The sequence below is a fragment of the Ceratotherium simum genome, chromosome 5 (genome assembly GCF_057802395.1).
Source record: "Ceratotherium simum simum isolate JZ-2026a chromosome 5, ASM5780239v1, whole genome shotgun sequence".
NCBI lineage: Eukaryota > Metazoa > Chordata > Mammalia > Perissodactyla > Rhinocerotidae > Ceratotherium > Ceratotherium simum.
This window is the reverse complement of record NC_141904.1, coordinates 67,866,373-67,881,496: the sequence shown is the minus strand read 5'-3', so window position 1 is coordinate 67,881,496 and position 15,124 is coordinate 67,866,373. Positions and strand designations below refer to the sequence as shown.

The 15,124-nt window shown below is 39.6% G+C and overlaps 1 protein-coding gene across 6 annotated transcripts in view; it reads left to right on the top strand.

Moving 5' to 3' along the window:
* EOGT (EGF domain specific O-linked N-acetylglucosamine transferase) overlaps positions 1 to 14,663 on the top strand; it is a 34,559-nt gene extending 19,896 nt beyond the window's left edge. For 5 of the 6 annotated variants that reach the window (XM_087431312.1, XM_004419905.3, XM_087431311.1 and 2 more), the window contains 8 exons: positions 1,328 to 1,420; positions 1,774 to 1,845; positions 1,992 to 2,078; positions 2,595 to 2,663; positions 6,892 to 6,953; positions 9,579 to 9,698; positions 11,605 to 11,707; positions 12,517 to 14,663. In XM_087431312.1, coding sequence (XP_087287438.1) covers positions 1,328 to 1,420; positions 1,774 to 1,845; positions 1,992 to 2,078; positions 2,595 to 2,663; positions 6,892 to 6,953; positions 9,579 to 9,698; positions 11,605 to 11,707; positions 12,517 to 12,663 — 753 coding nt within the window. In that variant the 3' untranslated portion in view covers positions 12,664 to 14,663. The remainder of the gene's footprint in view (positions 1 to 1,327; positions 1,421 to 1,773; positions 1,846 to 1,991; positions 2,079 to 2,594; positions 2,664 to 6,891; positions 6,954 to 9,578; positions 9,699 to 11,604; positions 11,708 to 12,516) is intronic. The other variant, XM_087431313.1, reaches the window with a different exon arrangement.
* The last annotated feature ends 461 nt before the right edge of the window (positions 14,664 to 15,124 follow it).

Below are 15,124 nucleotides of genomic sequence, written 5' to 3'. Positions count from 1 at the left end.
TTTTCTTTGTGAGGAAGATCAGCCCTGAGCTAACATCCATGCCAGTCCTCCTCTTTTTGCTGAGGAAGACTGGCCCTTGGCTAACATCCGTGCCCATCTTCCTCTACTTTATGTGGGACGCCGCCTCAGCGTGGCGGGTGCGTCGTTGCCACGCCTGGATCCAAACCCCGCCACCAGTAGCGGAGCTCGCGCACTTAACCACTAAGCCAGGGGCCGCCGCGAAAGAATTTGTTTACCACCATATCTAACAGTTCTCAATAACTTTGAAGTAACTCTGATATGTGCAACATAAATTTTCAAATCTGAAAAAAGAATGCTATAAAGATAAAAATACATGAACATAATATATAACCAACTGTAGACCTTGAATGTAATCCTACAACATATATTTCTTTTGGTTGAATTTTTCAATTTAAGTTATACCATCTTAAAATAAATTGATCTCCCTCAGTTAGCTAATGGAGTACATAATTAATTTCTACTTTTCAAAAATGAAATGCATTTGGTAAGTGTACCAGAAAGAACTAGTTCCCAGTGAGAGGCAGCCGCCATATAGAAGTTACAAGCATGGAGTCTGGAAGCAAACAGACTGGCTCTGCACCAGCTCTATAATTTAGGCAAATTACTTAAATTTGTGTTTCAGTTTCCTCATCTGTAAAATGGGGATAATGATATTACTTAGCTCATTAAGTTTGTGGGGTGGTTTAATGTGTTAATAATATTGAGTGCTTAGAACAGTGCCTGGGATGTAGGAAGTATGCAAGATGCTATTATTATTATTACTCTTATCATTAATGTTAGTGGGGAATTATCACATGTTAGTCAATGGGGAGATCATTTCATAGAATGACATTCATTCTATTTTTAATGTGAAAATTTTCAAGGCATTTTCTCACTCTGAAATTTCTTTCCAAAAGCGTATTCCATTTACCTGCATGGTTTCTGCTCACTGAGCATATCAGTGTGTACAAATGGTGATGTATGTATGTGTTGTGTGTATGTGTGGTTTGGAAAGAAAATTCACAGGAAAAAACCCACAACAACTGTAGTTTCAGACACAAGAATAAAAAGGGGTGGGGTGGAAAAACAAAACACTTCTAGCATACTAAGATTATAATTGGGATGATTATTTCTGATGACATTACATTAAATTAGGTAACTTGCTCAGGCCCCAGATGAAAATCCATTTTTCTTATATGGATTTTATGAGCTTGTTTAGGATCGTTAGTTCTTAATGCTAACAAGCGAATTCCAGTATTTTCTTGTGTTTTTGTAAAGCTATGTTGTATCCTTTTAAAGCCCTAACTTACTTTATTTCCACTTTCAGAGCTCCTATGGATATGGTGACCTGTTCTCCGACACATGGAAAGCATTTACTGATTATAATGTTATCCATTTGAAAACTTACGATTCCAAAAGGGTACTGGAAACTTGACTGAAATGTCTGTAAATAACTGTCATTGCAGATGACTCACTCATCAAATAAATATTTCGTATGAGTTTGTGTTAGCTATTACCATTGATTTCTGACTTCTTAGTTTCTCTTTTTATAATTAGAATCCTCCTTGTTATTAACCACGTAACTTTAAAAAACTTCTTCCCATAGCTTTTCCAAAAACATGAATTTCACTTGAGTGAAATAGTTTGCTATTCAGAATATTTTAATGAAAAACAGAGATTAACTCACATTTATTTTTTGTAATTATAAGTGCTGTTTGGGTGTGAAGGGTGCAGATTGTATTCTCTTACCTTTTCAAATATCTTCCTTCTTAGGTATGTTTTAAAGAAGCTATTTTTTCATTGCTCCCTCGAATGAGATACGGGCTGTTCTATAATACCCCTCTGGTAAGCATGTCATCAATTGCTAACATTCATATTGACAGAATTTATTCTTGATAGATTTTAAAATAACATTTATATATAACTTGAGAACATCTTAAATAGTAATGCAGAAATATTCATTGTAAATTGAACTATTGTTTTTATTTTAGATATCTGGCTGTCAAAATACTGGATTATTCAGGGCATTTTCCCAGCATGTACTACACAGACTGAACATCACACAAGAGGGACCCAAGGTAATGAACACATTATGGGTTCTCAGGTGGGCTTGACTTTTCACCCCGAATAAAAATCAATACCTGCTTTGCAGAAAAAGAAATAATCAGAAGAGAGTGTTTTCTGTGTGAACGATTTCTGACGTGGAGTGATCTGAAATCAGATGTCAGCATCTATGAAAGATAAACTAAGGGGTCGTGGAAGAATGTGCTTTTTTTCCTTTTTTGTTTCCCCTTTCTTTCACTGTATCTCCCCATCTTCCCCCAAATTCCCACCTGACCCACACAACCTCTGCCAAAAAATCCACACAACCAACCAAACAAAAGTAGTGTAATAAACAGGTTTTGTCTTCTGTGGCTGACGTGGATGCATTTCTATTCCCTGAGAGAACTGTGAAGGGATCCGGCTAAAATTGAATAGTTCCATAAATGTATCCTTAATGAGTTTCTTCTCTTTGTGAAAATCACATTTTAGGTTCAGGTGTTCATCTGTCCAGGCATATACAGCATTATTTTGCCTTTTCCTTTTGGTTACAGGATGGAAAAATTCGAGTCACCATCCTTGCACGGAGCACAGAATACCGGAAAATACTAAACCAAAATGAGGTTAGTTTTTGGTATGCATTTTTAATATTGTCATATTGAATTTAACTTCCTTTGACTAATGTGCTTTATTTTTTCACATTGCGTTAAATGCTTTGATTTGAAATTATTAGCTTTTAGAAAAGTTTGATGGCTATGCCCAGTTCATTTATTGGATTTCTACTGGAAGTCATCAAACCACCTGTTGCCCAAACTAGCTTTGCCTTACTGTAAACGTCCCTCTGCACCAACAGAGTGGAAACAGAGACCAAAACTGTCTCTGAGTCCTGCCTTTACTGCCGTGGATTGCCAAACATTTTGTCTCTGGACAAACTAGCAGTGAAAATGTGAGAGTATCTTTTAGGAGATGGTTGATGGACTGTAGCAATACTGTGGTATCCAGCGGCAGATTAAGTTGGAAGAGTCTCCATCCTTTTTATGACTGTGTCTTAGAAATTGTTCACCACTTAGGCTCCCAACTCATTTCAACAACATTACTCATAAATTATATTTAACCTCAATAAGATCACCATGCAAGGCCCCTGCCTACAACAGCATGGCCAGAAGATGTTCTTGCAATAATGAGATTTATTCCACAAAAATGTATTGCACACCTGTTACGTGCTGGGCCATGTTCAGGCCCTAGAGCTTCAGTAGAGAAGACAGATAAGGTCCCTGCCCTCATGGAGCTTATGTTCTCGAGGTGAGACAGACAAGACAAGAAATAAGGAAACAAGTCAGTAAGTAAGGTGATTTCAGGTAGCAATACGTGTTACAAAGGAAATAAATCAGGGTGAGGTGATAGAGACTGGGGATGCGGGTGGAGAGGGGAAGGCAGTCAAGCAGGGCATCTGAAGAGGTGCTGCTGGACAGAGACCTGATCAGAGAAGAAGCTAGCCAAGGAAAGAGCCTCCAAGACAGAAGCAAATGTCCTCTGATGTCCAGAGCTTTAGGTGTTCCAGAAACAGAGAGAACACCAGTGTGGCGTAGCGAGAGGGGTGGCGGTGATATCAGAAGAGATCAGAGAGGTCGGGCATGGTGTGGGGAGGCCATGTATCATAACATCCTCATAGACCTCGATGAGGAGACAGATTTTAGTCCAGTGTGAGGAGAAGCCACTGTGAAGTTTTAAGCATGGTGCGGTAGGCAGAATAGTGGCCCCCTCAGAGATGTCCATGTCCTAATCCCTGGAACCCATAGCTAGGTTAGGTTACATGGCAAAGGGAAATTAAGGTTGCTAATCAGCTGGCCGTAAAATAGGGAGATTATCCTGGATTATCTAGGTGGGCCCAATATAATCACAAATGGGCCTTAAACTTACCCCACCAGAGAATCTTTGCCTCTGCCTGGAAAGCTCTGTTCTTAGCTGGACTCTTCTCACTGATCGGATCTCAGTTCAGCACTTCCTTAAAAGTGGAAGAAAGAGGCAGAAAAGAGAGTCAGAGCAGGAGACACAATGACTGATGACAGAAGCAGGGCCAGAGAGATGCAACATTGCTGGCTTTGGAGACGGAGGAAGGGGGCCTCGAGCCAAGGTACACAGATGGCTTCTAGAAGCTGAAAAGGCAAGGTGATGGATTCTCCCCCAGAGCCTCCAGGAGTGCAGCCCAGCCTCCACCTCGATTCTATCCCAGTGGGACTTCTGTCTCAGTGTCAGACTTCTATGCTACAGAATTCTAAGAGGACAAATTGTGTTCTTTTAAGATGCTAAGTTTGTGGTAGTTTGTCATAGCAGCAAGTAGAAGATGAATACACAGGGAGAGACATGAACTGACTTATTTATTTATTTTTAAATCACACCGCTGCAGGAGTAGGAGCAGGGAGATTGATTAAGAGCTGTTGCTATGGCCCCAATAAGAGTGTGGATGAAGGTGATGACAGTAGAGATGACAAAATAAATGGGTTGAAGATACATCTTGGAGATAGAGCCTGTGATATTTACTGTTGGAATGTACAGTAATCGCATTAGGTAAGGCCAGGAAAGGTATTGAGAATCAAGTGTGAACTCCTAGGCTTTGAGCCTGAGCAGTTTAGTGCAATTGAGATGGGAAATTAGTAGGAGGGAGGTGAGGGGCAGGTTATGATAGGTAAAAGGTTTTACACAGATTAATTTGAATGCCTAACAGGCTGATCAAAATGACATACTTAGCGTCTCTTCTCGAGATCCATATGGATTATGCAGGACATGAACATATGGTGTAATGAGGCATTGATTGTAAGCTATGTGGATGCAAGAAATGAGCAATTGTGTATGTGTGTGTTTTAAAGACCTGGAAATAAAAATGTATCAAGTCATGCAGTGTTGGGGTAGATAGATGAGAAGCCTCATGAGCAGGCAGATTGATAGTAAATATTGGTAGAGATAACACATATTGAATGCTAATTATGTTTGAAGCACACTGCTGTGTGCTTCCCATGCATGTCCCCCAGTGCTCTCAGCAAACTCACGAGGTAGGTATTTTATTATTATTCTCTGTTCTAGACAAGGACACTGAGGTTTAGAGGTTAAAATACATGCCTAAGGTCACCCAGCTAGTGAGCAGAGTATGGGGGATGAGCCCAGGTGGTCAGGGCCTGAGCCTGCTTCTTAACCAGAGTGCTCTGCTGCTCTAATACCAATACATCTCAGAGGAAGCTGACCCACCTTGGTTCCCAGTGCGTCGGGAAGGGGTGGGCTGAGGAACGGCACCAAGCTGCTAGAAAGAAATCCAGTAGAGAGAGGGGCAGTGCCAATGGGTGCTCCAGTGCAGCCATAGATGTTTTTACATCCGGTCATGCAGATTGCCCAAATGATGTTGCCCAAAGGTGGGATTTGGTAATTCAGCTCCCAACTCCAAGCCAGAGAGCACCCACCTGGCTGCTTTTCTCCCGAGGATTCACATTACTTGAAAGGGCAGCTCTCAGACCAAGAAAGTATCCTTGACTCTGCCTTGATTAGTGAATAGATAATAAAACCCAGATACCCTCATTAAATGATGGTTCATGCAATCCTGCCCAACATCAGGGTTGGAATGATCATGTCAGAAGGGATATGGCCACCTCTAGAAATTGTGAAAAAGAGTACGCTTGCCGGGGAACTCTCAGAGACACACGATTCCTTATATGTGGGCGCATCTCAGTACAAGCCAGGGCTCATGCCGTCTGATTAATTTTCTCCTGGAAAAACAGAATTCTAATCTTCTATCCTCACTCCTTCAACTCCTTAATATAGGCGTATATTCGTGGGAGTCCAGGGGCTGTCGAGAGAGAGAAACTTCCATCGTATGACTCTGTGTGTGTGTGTATCAGGGGGGAGGGTGGGGATTGGATGTTGGTCACTGCCTGTTGCTGTTTATAAGCAGGAGAGTAGAGTGTGCTGGCTAAGAACACAGGTTCTGGGGTCAGATGACCTTGCGTTAATTTTGGCTCTGCCCGTTTGCTGGCTAGGAGATCCTGGGAAATTTATATAACTTGTCTAAACTTCCATTGTATCATTTATCAAATGGACATAATAATAATACTTACTTGGTATGATTTTTGTAGGGATCAAGTGACATACACCTAAAGCACTTAGAAATGCCAGCACAGTTTAAGTGCACAAAAAATGATGCTTTTGTAACCATTGATGACGTTGTTGCAACAAGGCAGCAGGATACAAGTGCAGAAATTTCTGGATAGCAGGGACTCACGGTGCTGGATGAAGACGGCCTAATGTGAGGGTCATAGAGAATCCTGGCCATGTTTTTGATAATAGACTAATTGTGCTTTGTTACTTCTTGTTTGCTAAAAGAATAATTGTTTTTCTGTGTAAAAATATTGAAAATGTTTTTTTTCTGCCAAGGATTTAGTATTTTCAGAGGATGAAGTCCAAAGCACTAGCGGTTTGTCTGAAATGAGATAATGGATGGGAAGAAAAGCCTTAACATGATGTCTGGAACACAGCCAATAGATGTTGAGAGTTGACAGAATAACCAGCAAATTGTCACAATAATAACGAACACGTAGTGTGTCCCTGAGCTGAGCACTTTGCTCCCATGAATTTTCTCCTTTCAGCCTCATAACCACCCAGTGCGGTGGAATTTCAGGGAGGTAGAGTGTCCCAGGGGTGGAGCCTGCATTTGAACTCAGTTAAGGGTTAAAACAGTGGACCTGAAGGATATTAAATACCTGAAAAATATTTTGTATGAAAAATAAGAAACTTTAGGACTCAAAGGAAAGCAAAACAGAAGAGAAGGAAGAATAAGAAATTCTAAATGTTGCTCTTTTTCCCCAGCTTGTAAATGCACTGAAAACAGTATCTACATTTGAAGTCCAGATCGTCGATTACAAGTATAAGTAAGTAATACCCACTCTTGTGCAGATGATGTCATCTTTTGCTTGGATGAGTTAATGGGGCATAGACAGCACTTTTCGAATGGAAGTTGTTGGCATTTATAAATCTGAAAGGGACAAGCAGACGCCGTCAGTGAATGAAGTGGGCAGGTGAGGACCCTGGGCACAGGGGGCAGTTGCTCTTCAGCTATAAGGGGCCTGATGTTGCAACACCGTCCCATTTTTCAAGAGAGGTGATACATCCAGATTTTCGTTTGAAGTTTCTGAATTTTTAAAAGTCGGCAATTAATTTTGAATTAAAAAAACGTTGTAGGCCTGGTTTGCCCTGCTAGCTGCCAGGTTTCAATTTCTGACCTGAAATTAGTTATATGGGAATAGTTTGAGGGTCACAGAATAATATGAGGTTTCTACACATCTTATAAAGTACTTACAATTCTTTTAAAATTCTGATACAAGTAAAAGGCTTCGAAAGACAGAATACGCCTATCACTTACTGTCTAGGTAACCCCTGTTGATGTAAAAACAATAATGCTGTAAAGGTAGTACATGTTACTGGTTGAAAAGTCAAGCAGTATAGAAAAGTTCCAAAGGGAAGGTGAAAACTTCTGTCTGCCCTGCTCATCCACCCACAATCATAGTCTTATTTTCCAAATTGAACACTATGAACAGCTTCTTTCTATGTTAAAAGAGAAAAAGTATACATATACCAACATATGGATGTCTAATATAGACAGGTTTACACTCATTGGTAAGCATGGGAGTTTTGCTCCTCGTTCATCATACATTCGTTCATTTATACAACAAATCTTCGCCGGGTAGCTACCGTGAGCTGGCCACAGGCTTTGCAGCAGGAATCCAGTTATGGAGGACAGCATGGTTCTTGTCTTGAAGACCTCAGACACCGAATACAAATAAATAGCAATCGTAAGACAGCTACCATCTATTGAGACTTACTATTATATTTACCTGCTTTATCTCATCTCACTCTTCCAACAGTCTTGTGAGGTTGGCAAAGCTATTTCCCTTTTACAAATTACACTACATCATGGTGACTACGCTCATTGCCTCATGAGGAGATGTGGGAGGCCAGGAAGAGGGCTGGGCGTCAGGCTGAAAGAACTGGGGAGGGCACCTTGGAGGCTCTGTCGTTGACTGGCTTTTAAGGATACATAGTGGTTTCCTGCCTGTCAGTTGTCATACCGTGTGTTGCTGTGATGCTGAAAGCTATGTCACTGGTATTTCAAATACCATCAGGGTCACGCATGGTGGACAGGGTTCAGCGGAGCTTCCAGACTAAGACAGGCTAGGAAGAAGGACCTGGCCACCCACTTCCAAAAAAATGGCCATGAAAACCCTGTGAATAGCAGCTGAGCATTGTCTGACAGAGCGCCGGATGGTGAGAGGATGGCTCAAAAAGACAGGGCAGGGTTCCACTCTGCTATACACAGGGTTGCTAGGAGCTGGAATTCATTCGCTAGCACTAACAACAGCTAAAGGGTTTTCCCAGATGACGGAAGAATGACAATAAATTCATACTTTGCCAATCTGAGGAAAACAATAGTAACCTAATAGCATAGAGATTTGTGAGTCTTGATCCACAGGCATTTCCCACAACTGACGACTCTGGGGTGGTGTTCACCTAGGCAAATGCCCACCCTCCCTTCAGCATCAGTTGGCATTCCTGGAGAAACTGGGCACGCACATGGTGCTGTTGTCTTCCTTTCCCTACGTGGGGGGCGGGGTTTCTGTTCTACCGTGAGAGGAAGCTCTCTAAAGAGGAGAAGCTGATTAGGAGGGAATTTGCTTTCTCTTTTTAGATCCAAAATAATCTTGGTCCTTTATTTTTCTTTACCTTTGGTAAGTGGACTGGGAGATCTGATTCCATTATGTTTATTCAGGGTGTTATTCTCCAGCATTTCTTCCCAGCCTCACTTCAATGAACTTTTTTGGCACTGATTTTCGGTTCTGAGTTTGCACATCTTTCAGTGTCTTGAATTCAAAGGACAATTTTACAATCTTAAAGTGCATACAATTGTGGATTAGTCTGTTGCAAGGGCAGAAAAATGCCCTGGTGGTATCTGAGATAATTTTAGGTGTACCCATATGGCATTGAATAACTCAAATCACACAGGAGGAATTTATTTTCTTTAAGAAAAAATCTTTTTGTTATCTTAAGGAAGTAGTTTTCAATTTGGTGCTAGTATATCATGACACCCCTTTAATGCTTGCTGATTTCACTTTTTCATAAAGAGAGAGCAGGCCTCAGGCTCAGGGCTTTGCCTTGCAATGGTATCTACCTAGATTAGAATAACACTTTGTAGTTTGATTATATCTATTTTTACAATTTTGTTTATGTCATGTGTTACTGGTTTTCCATTTAAGACAGCTATAAACGTTTCTTTCTAAAATAAGTGCATTTAAGAAAAAAAGGTGAGCTTACTTAAAAAACGTTATTAAGTAATTAAGTTATTAATTACTGGAGTTGGGTTGAAATTGGCAAAAACATCATGGTGGCGTGTGATTTAAATCGGGAAAGACACTTGTATAAATATTTTTATCATGAGTCATGAGCTAACTCAACTTAGTACTTTCTTCTCCCCATCTGTCTTTTGTTCTGTATGTTCACAGGGAACTTGGGTTTTTAGATCAGCTAAGGATCACACATAACACGGACATATTTATTGGAATGCACGGAGCTGGTCTTACCCATTTACTTTTCCTTCCAGACTGGGCTACTGTGTTTGAACTGTAAGTGTTTGGGGACAGTTTTACATTGAGGCAGCTCATAATGCTTTTTATGCACGCTAAGACTCAGAGCATCAAAAGGCTTAATATTTAATCATTATAGGAAGTCATGTCATATAGGCATCTGGAAAGAAAAAAAGATCTAAAGCTAAAAATGTGAAGTCTGTAGCCTGCCATTGCTCTTAACAAGCAAACTATCCCTTCCTCCCCCATCTCAGCATGGTTTGAGAGATGTGAATCTGTGATTTCCTTACTCTGAGTTTATTCCTATGTGCCTCTCAAACTGTGAGCATCTCCCTACACTCAGTGTAGTGTAATTATTGTGTTAAAGAGAACCTATGTGTTGCACACCCGTGTGCAGAGCAGCATTATTCACGATAGCCAAGATGTGGAAGCAACCCAAATGTCCATTGACAGATGATTGGGTAAATAAAATGTGGTGTATACATACAATGGAATATTATTCAGCCTTAAAAAGGAAGGAAATTCTGATACATGCTACAATATGGACAAACCTTCAGGACATGATACTAAGTGAAATAAGCCATTCATAAAAGGACAAATACTGTGTGATTTTCCTTATATGAGGTACCTAGAGTAGTCAAAATCTTAGAGACAGAAAGTAGAGTGGTGGTTGCCAGGAACTGGGGGGAGAGAAGAATGGAGACTTGTTTAATGGGCACAGAGTTTCAGTTTTGCAAGATGGAAAATTTCTGGAGATTGGTTACACAACAATGAGAATGTACTTACTGCTGAACTGTATACTTGAAAATGGTTAGGATGATAAATTTTATGTTATGTGTTTTCTACCACAATTTAAAAAAAACCCAAAAACCAGAGATTGAGAACCTGTATGTCTTGTGAAGGACACAGCTCCAAAACACAAGCCAGCCCCTTCCCCTAGTGCTCACTGATTAAAGGGAGACTAAATTCCTCAAAGTGAAAATGGTTTTCCCGGGGTGTTCCTCTAACTCGACGGTTGGTTATGGAGACGTGGCCTTCTCTGCCTTAATAATTCCACTCTGGACACCATGCCCCATCTTTAGTTCTTGACACACCAGTAGCAATTACTGTTACCTGATCTCCCCCTTTGCATCTAAATATCTCTATTTTATGGTTTCACTTTAAAAATGACTTGACTCAGTATTTAAATGGAAAACTGTTTAGAAAAAAGTTGTCATGAACTTCCAACACCCTGCAAAAAACATTTAAAAAAAGTTGTTAGGGAAATAGCCAGATAATTGTGGATTCTATCTCAGTTCTTCATTTCCCCTAGAGATAAAGAGGGAGGGAGGGAAGAAAGAAATGTAACTGAGAAAGCTCAGGCCTTGGAGGTCAACAGACCTGGGTTCAGTTTCTACTTCCTGCGCTCATTAGCTGAGTGACCTTGGACGTGTTACCTACCCCAAGTCCACTTCCATACGTGTAAAGACTGGGGTATTAGGAGATAATATCAAGTTTACAGGCAGTTGGCCCTCTTGATAAAAGTCAGTCCCCTCCCTTCCTTGTTCCTATTTTGTTTTTTAAAAGTTGAGGTAATCAAGGGGCCGGCCCAGTGGCATAGTGGTTAAGTTCATGAGCAACCCCGGGTTCGCAGGTTCAGATCCCAGGTGTGGACCTACACACTGCTTGTCAAGCCATGCTATGGTGCATCCCCCATACAAAATAGAGGAAGATTGGCACAGAGGTTAACTCAGGGCCAATCTTCCTCACCAAAAAATAAAAATAAAAAAAGTTAAGGTAATCTAGTTATGAGGATATTTCAAAAATAATCTCCCTCAGTCTTGTTTACTGTTTACAAAGCCTTTTGCAAGAACATATTTGGAAGGTGCATTTTTTCCCAGAGAATTTTTGATTGGGCAAAAACCCAGGACAAGAGCCTCATGTGTGGATGCCCTCATATCCTTAGGTACAACTGTGAAGATGAGCGCTGTTACTTAGACCTGGCCAGGCTGAGAGGGGTCCACTACATCACTTGGCGAAGGCAGAACAAAGTCTTTCCTCAAGATAAGGTAAAGTTCAATGACAAAACTCGCCTCGTTTTGCTTTTTAATTGGTTTTAAGTGTCTAATTATTGACATGAAAAGCTATCATTGAACTTTAAAGATAAACTGTTCTTCTCTGGAATAGTGAGTTTTTGTATTTTATATTTGCAAATTGAGGGGAAAGGGAAATTAATCATTCTATATCTTTAATGTTGATAAGACAACTTCATGAAATTTGGGCCTGGAAAGATCTATTAAATTATATATAGGCAAAGCAGCAAACTATAGACCAGTGGGCCAAATCTGGCCCACTACCTGTTTTTGTTTTTTTTTTAAAGATTTTATTTATTTATTTATTTTCCCCCCAAAGCCCCGGTACATAGTTGTATGTCATAGCTGCACATCCTTCTAGTTGCTGTATGTGGGACGTGGCCTCAGCATGGCCGGAGAAGCAGTGCGTCAGTGTGCGCCCGGGATCCGAATCCGGGCCGCCAGCAGCGGAGCGCACGCACTTAACCGCTAAGCCACGGGGCCGGCCCACCACCTGCTTTTATAAATAAAGTTTTATTGGGACACAGTCTCACTCCTCCGTCCATGTGTTGTCTATGGCTGCTTGTGCACTTCAGTGGCAGAGTGATATAATTGTGGCAGAGACTGTGTGGTCCACAGAGCTGAAAATACCTGTCATCTGGCCCTTTACCAAAAAACTTTGCCAACCTCTGAGGTAGAGCGTAAATTAAAACAGTTGCTTTGGCCAAAGTAAAATAATTTTCTTCCTGTTCAGAAAACTGTGTCCTCAATGACTTATGGATTTGTGTTTTGGTTCATTTTTGCAGGGCCACCACCCAACTCTGGGGGAGCATCCGAAATTTACCAACTACTCTTTCGATGTAGAAGAATTTATGTACCTTGTCCTTCAGGCTGCAGACTACGTATCGCGACACCCAAAGTGGCCATTTAAGAAACAACATGATGAGCTATAAATACGTTGACTCTTTTGCAAAAAGGGAGTGTTCAAACGCTCCACCACCCAGACTCACAGTTCAGTCAGTAAACAACCTGTCATTTCCTAGCCCCAAATTACCTTTTCTATACCAAAACATGCCTTCAGGATATTACTTATGTATTTTATAGTCTTTAACTGTTTCATGTGATTTTTGTGTCATTGCTATTTATCAAGATACTATTTTTGCACTGAACATTTTACTTTTTATAGATCAAAAATTGGGCATGGGCTCACTAGTGTAATTTCTTCTTAGGGATACCAAAGTTTTCAACTTTCTTAGCTTTAGAATTTGTAAATGTTTTTGTAGAATCGCATGGGATTGTAACTTCAGAGTGTTCCAACTTATTTATGATGTCCCTGAGTAAATTCACAACAGCTCTTTTATTTGCCATAATCTGTTCATAACACTGTGTTAAGAAAGGAAAACATACACAACACAGCACACACACGAGTTGTGATTCTCAGTACCAAGCTATAGGACCATGTTTTGGATCAAACAGTGTTATAAACAGATCTGTTTTACTCTATTGGTCAGAGTGCAAACTAACTTCCACTGAATTCTCTGCTATATCTTTTTAGTCAACTCCATCTTATATGCATCAAGAACCTGAATAAACCGTGGTGCTGCATTAATTTATATTCACATATTTCATATGCAAATCTTGTTTTCCCAAAATGTAACAACTACATGTGATAAAAACAAATTAGAAGATTTTTTAGGACTGTTTTGTGTACCTGCTAGCTGGTTTCCACTGGTTCCTTCTTAGCTGTGGAGATCATTAATATATCAAATCGTGGTTTCCGTTGTTTATGTATTTATAACTGCATATACCTGTGTGTATGCGCCTACCTCTTGTGCATGGAAATATTCCTACCTTTGAGTTTGCAAACTTCAAATTAGCCACATGAAGAGAATTTTTCCCTATAAAAAAGTAAAGCCAAAAAAAAAAAAAAAAAGGTAAAGATACATGTGAACTATCCAATTCAAAATGAAAAAGAAACCATAAGAACCTGCCATTGATTAAAAAGAATATCTGAAATGCAGTCTCACTCTTTGAATGGGATTCCTTTCTTTCTGTTGATGAACTTTCTATTTAGCAGTAAAAAACTATGAATTTATTTTACTGCAAAATGTGAAGTTTACACTTTATTAACGCTTGAGTAGTCTAATTGAGAGACTAGTGACTTGTATTTTTTAAAGTACATAAAAGATTAGTAGATGACAGCAGAGCTAAGAATTTTTTTTTTTTTTTTACATTTTATAGGTGTAAAAAAAAGAAGAATATGCAACAGAGAGGTGACCCAAGAAACCTAAAATATTTATTATCTGGGCCTTTACAGAATAAGTTTGCTGACTTCGGCTTTAAAGGATTATGAACAGTCTTCTAGGGTTTAGGAATATTTATTAAAATATCTGTAAAAAAAATAGTGAATCACTGTAGCAATAGCTTTGATTTGGATCTGAAAATTGTGTAAAAAGAATTACAACATAAGAAGTTGTAAATGAGTGGTATTGCTGCTGTTCTCTGTGCAGAATACTGAGTACCTGCTAGGTTATTTCACATAAAAGGATTCCTAAAGGCAATCTTGCACTTTTAGTCAGAAAGGTATAAATACCTGAAAAAATTATCTGAAAAAAAAAATTATCTTCTTACCTCATTTTAAGAAGCTTATTGAAATGTGATTCTATAGATTAGTGAGAATTTTAGAAATTGAGAACAATTTCATAATATAACTATTATATTGAATATTTTGCATTTAAAAAGAATACATTTTATGTAAACAAGAAAGTACATTTGATACTTTATGGAATTAACTTTTATCAGACTTTTTTATGGGAGCAAAAGAAGGTCTTCAAATTGTTATAAAGTTTAAAATGTAAAGACTGCTCGTTTTATTAACTCTTTTAAAAGGATGCATTTCATTGTAAATTTGGGGTATGGCTTTGGAATAAATATATTTTATTTGAGTATTGGACCATTTTCAAGGTTTTCTGTGTTTGAATATATATGCTTACTTTTTTGGCAATCTGGTAGCTCTAAATTACAAAATTAAGTAGCTCACTGATGAAGAATTCAGTTTAAGCAAAAATTTTACCTTACATTTATTTAGCAGTTTTTTATATGGTGCTTTCACAAATGTTACATTGCATAATCCTTCCAAGAATGACGTAAGAGTTAGTGTTTATTTCTTTTTTTTTTTTTTGTGAGGAAGATCAGCCCTGAGCTAACATCGGTGCTAATCCTCCTTTTTGCTGAGGAAGACCGGCTCTGAGCTAACATCTATTGCCAATCCTCCTCCTTTTTTTTTTCCCCGAAGCCCCAGTAGGTAGTTGTACCTCATAGCTGCACATCCTTCTAGTTGCTGTATGTGGGACACGGCCTCAGCATGGCCGGAGAAGCGGTGCCTTGGTGTGCGCCCGGGATCCGAACCCAGGC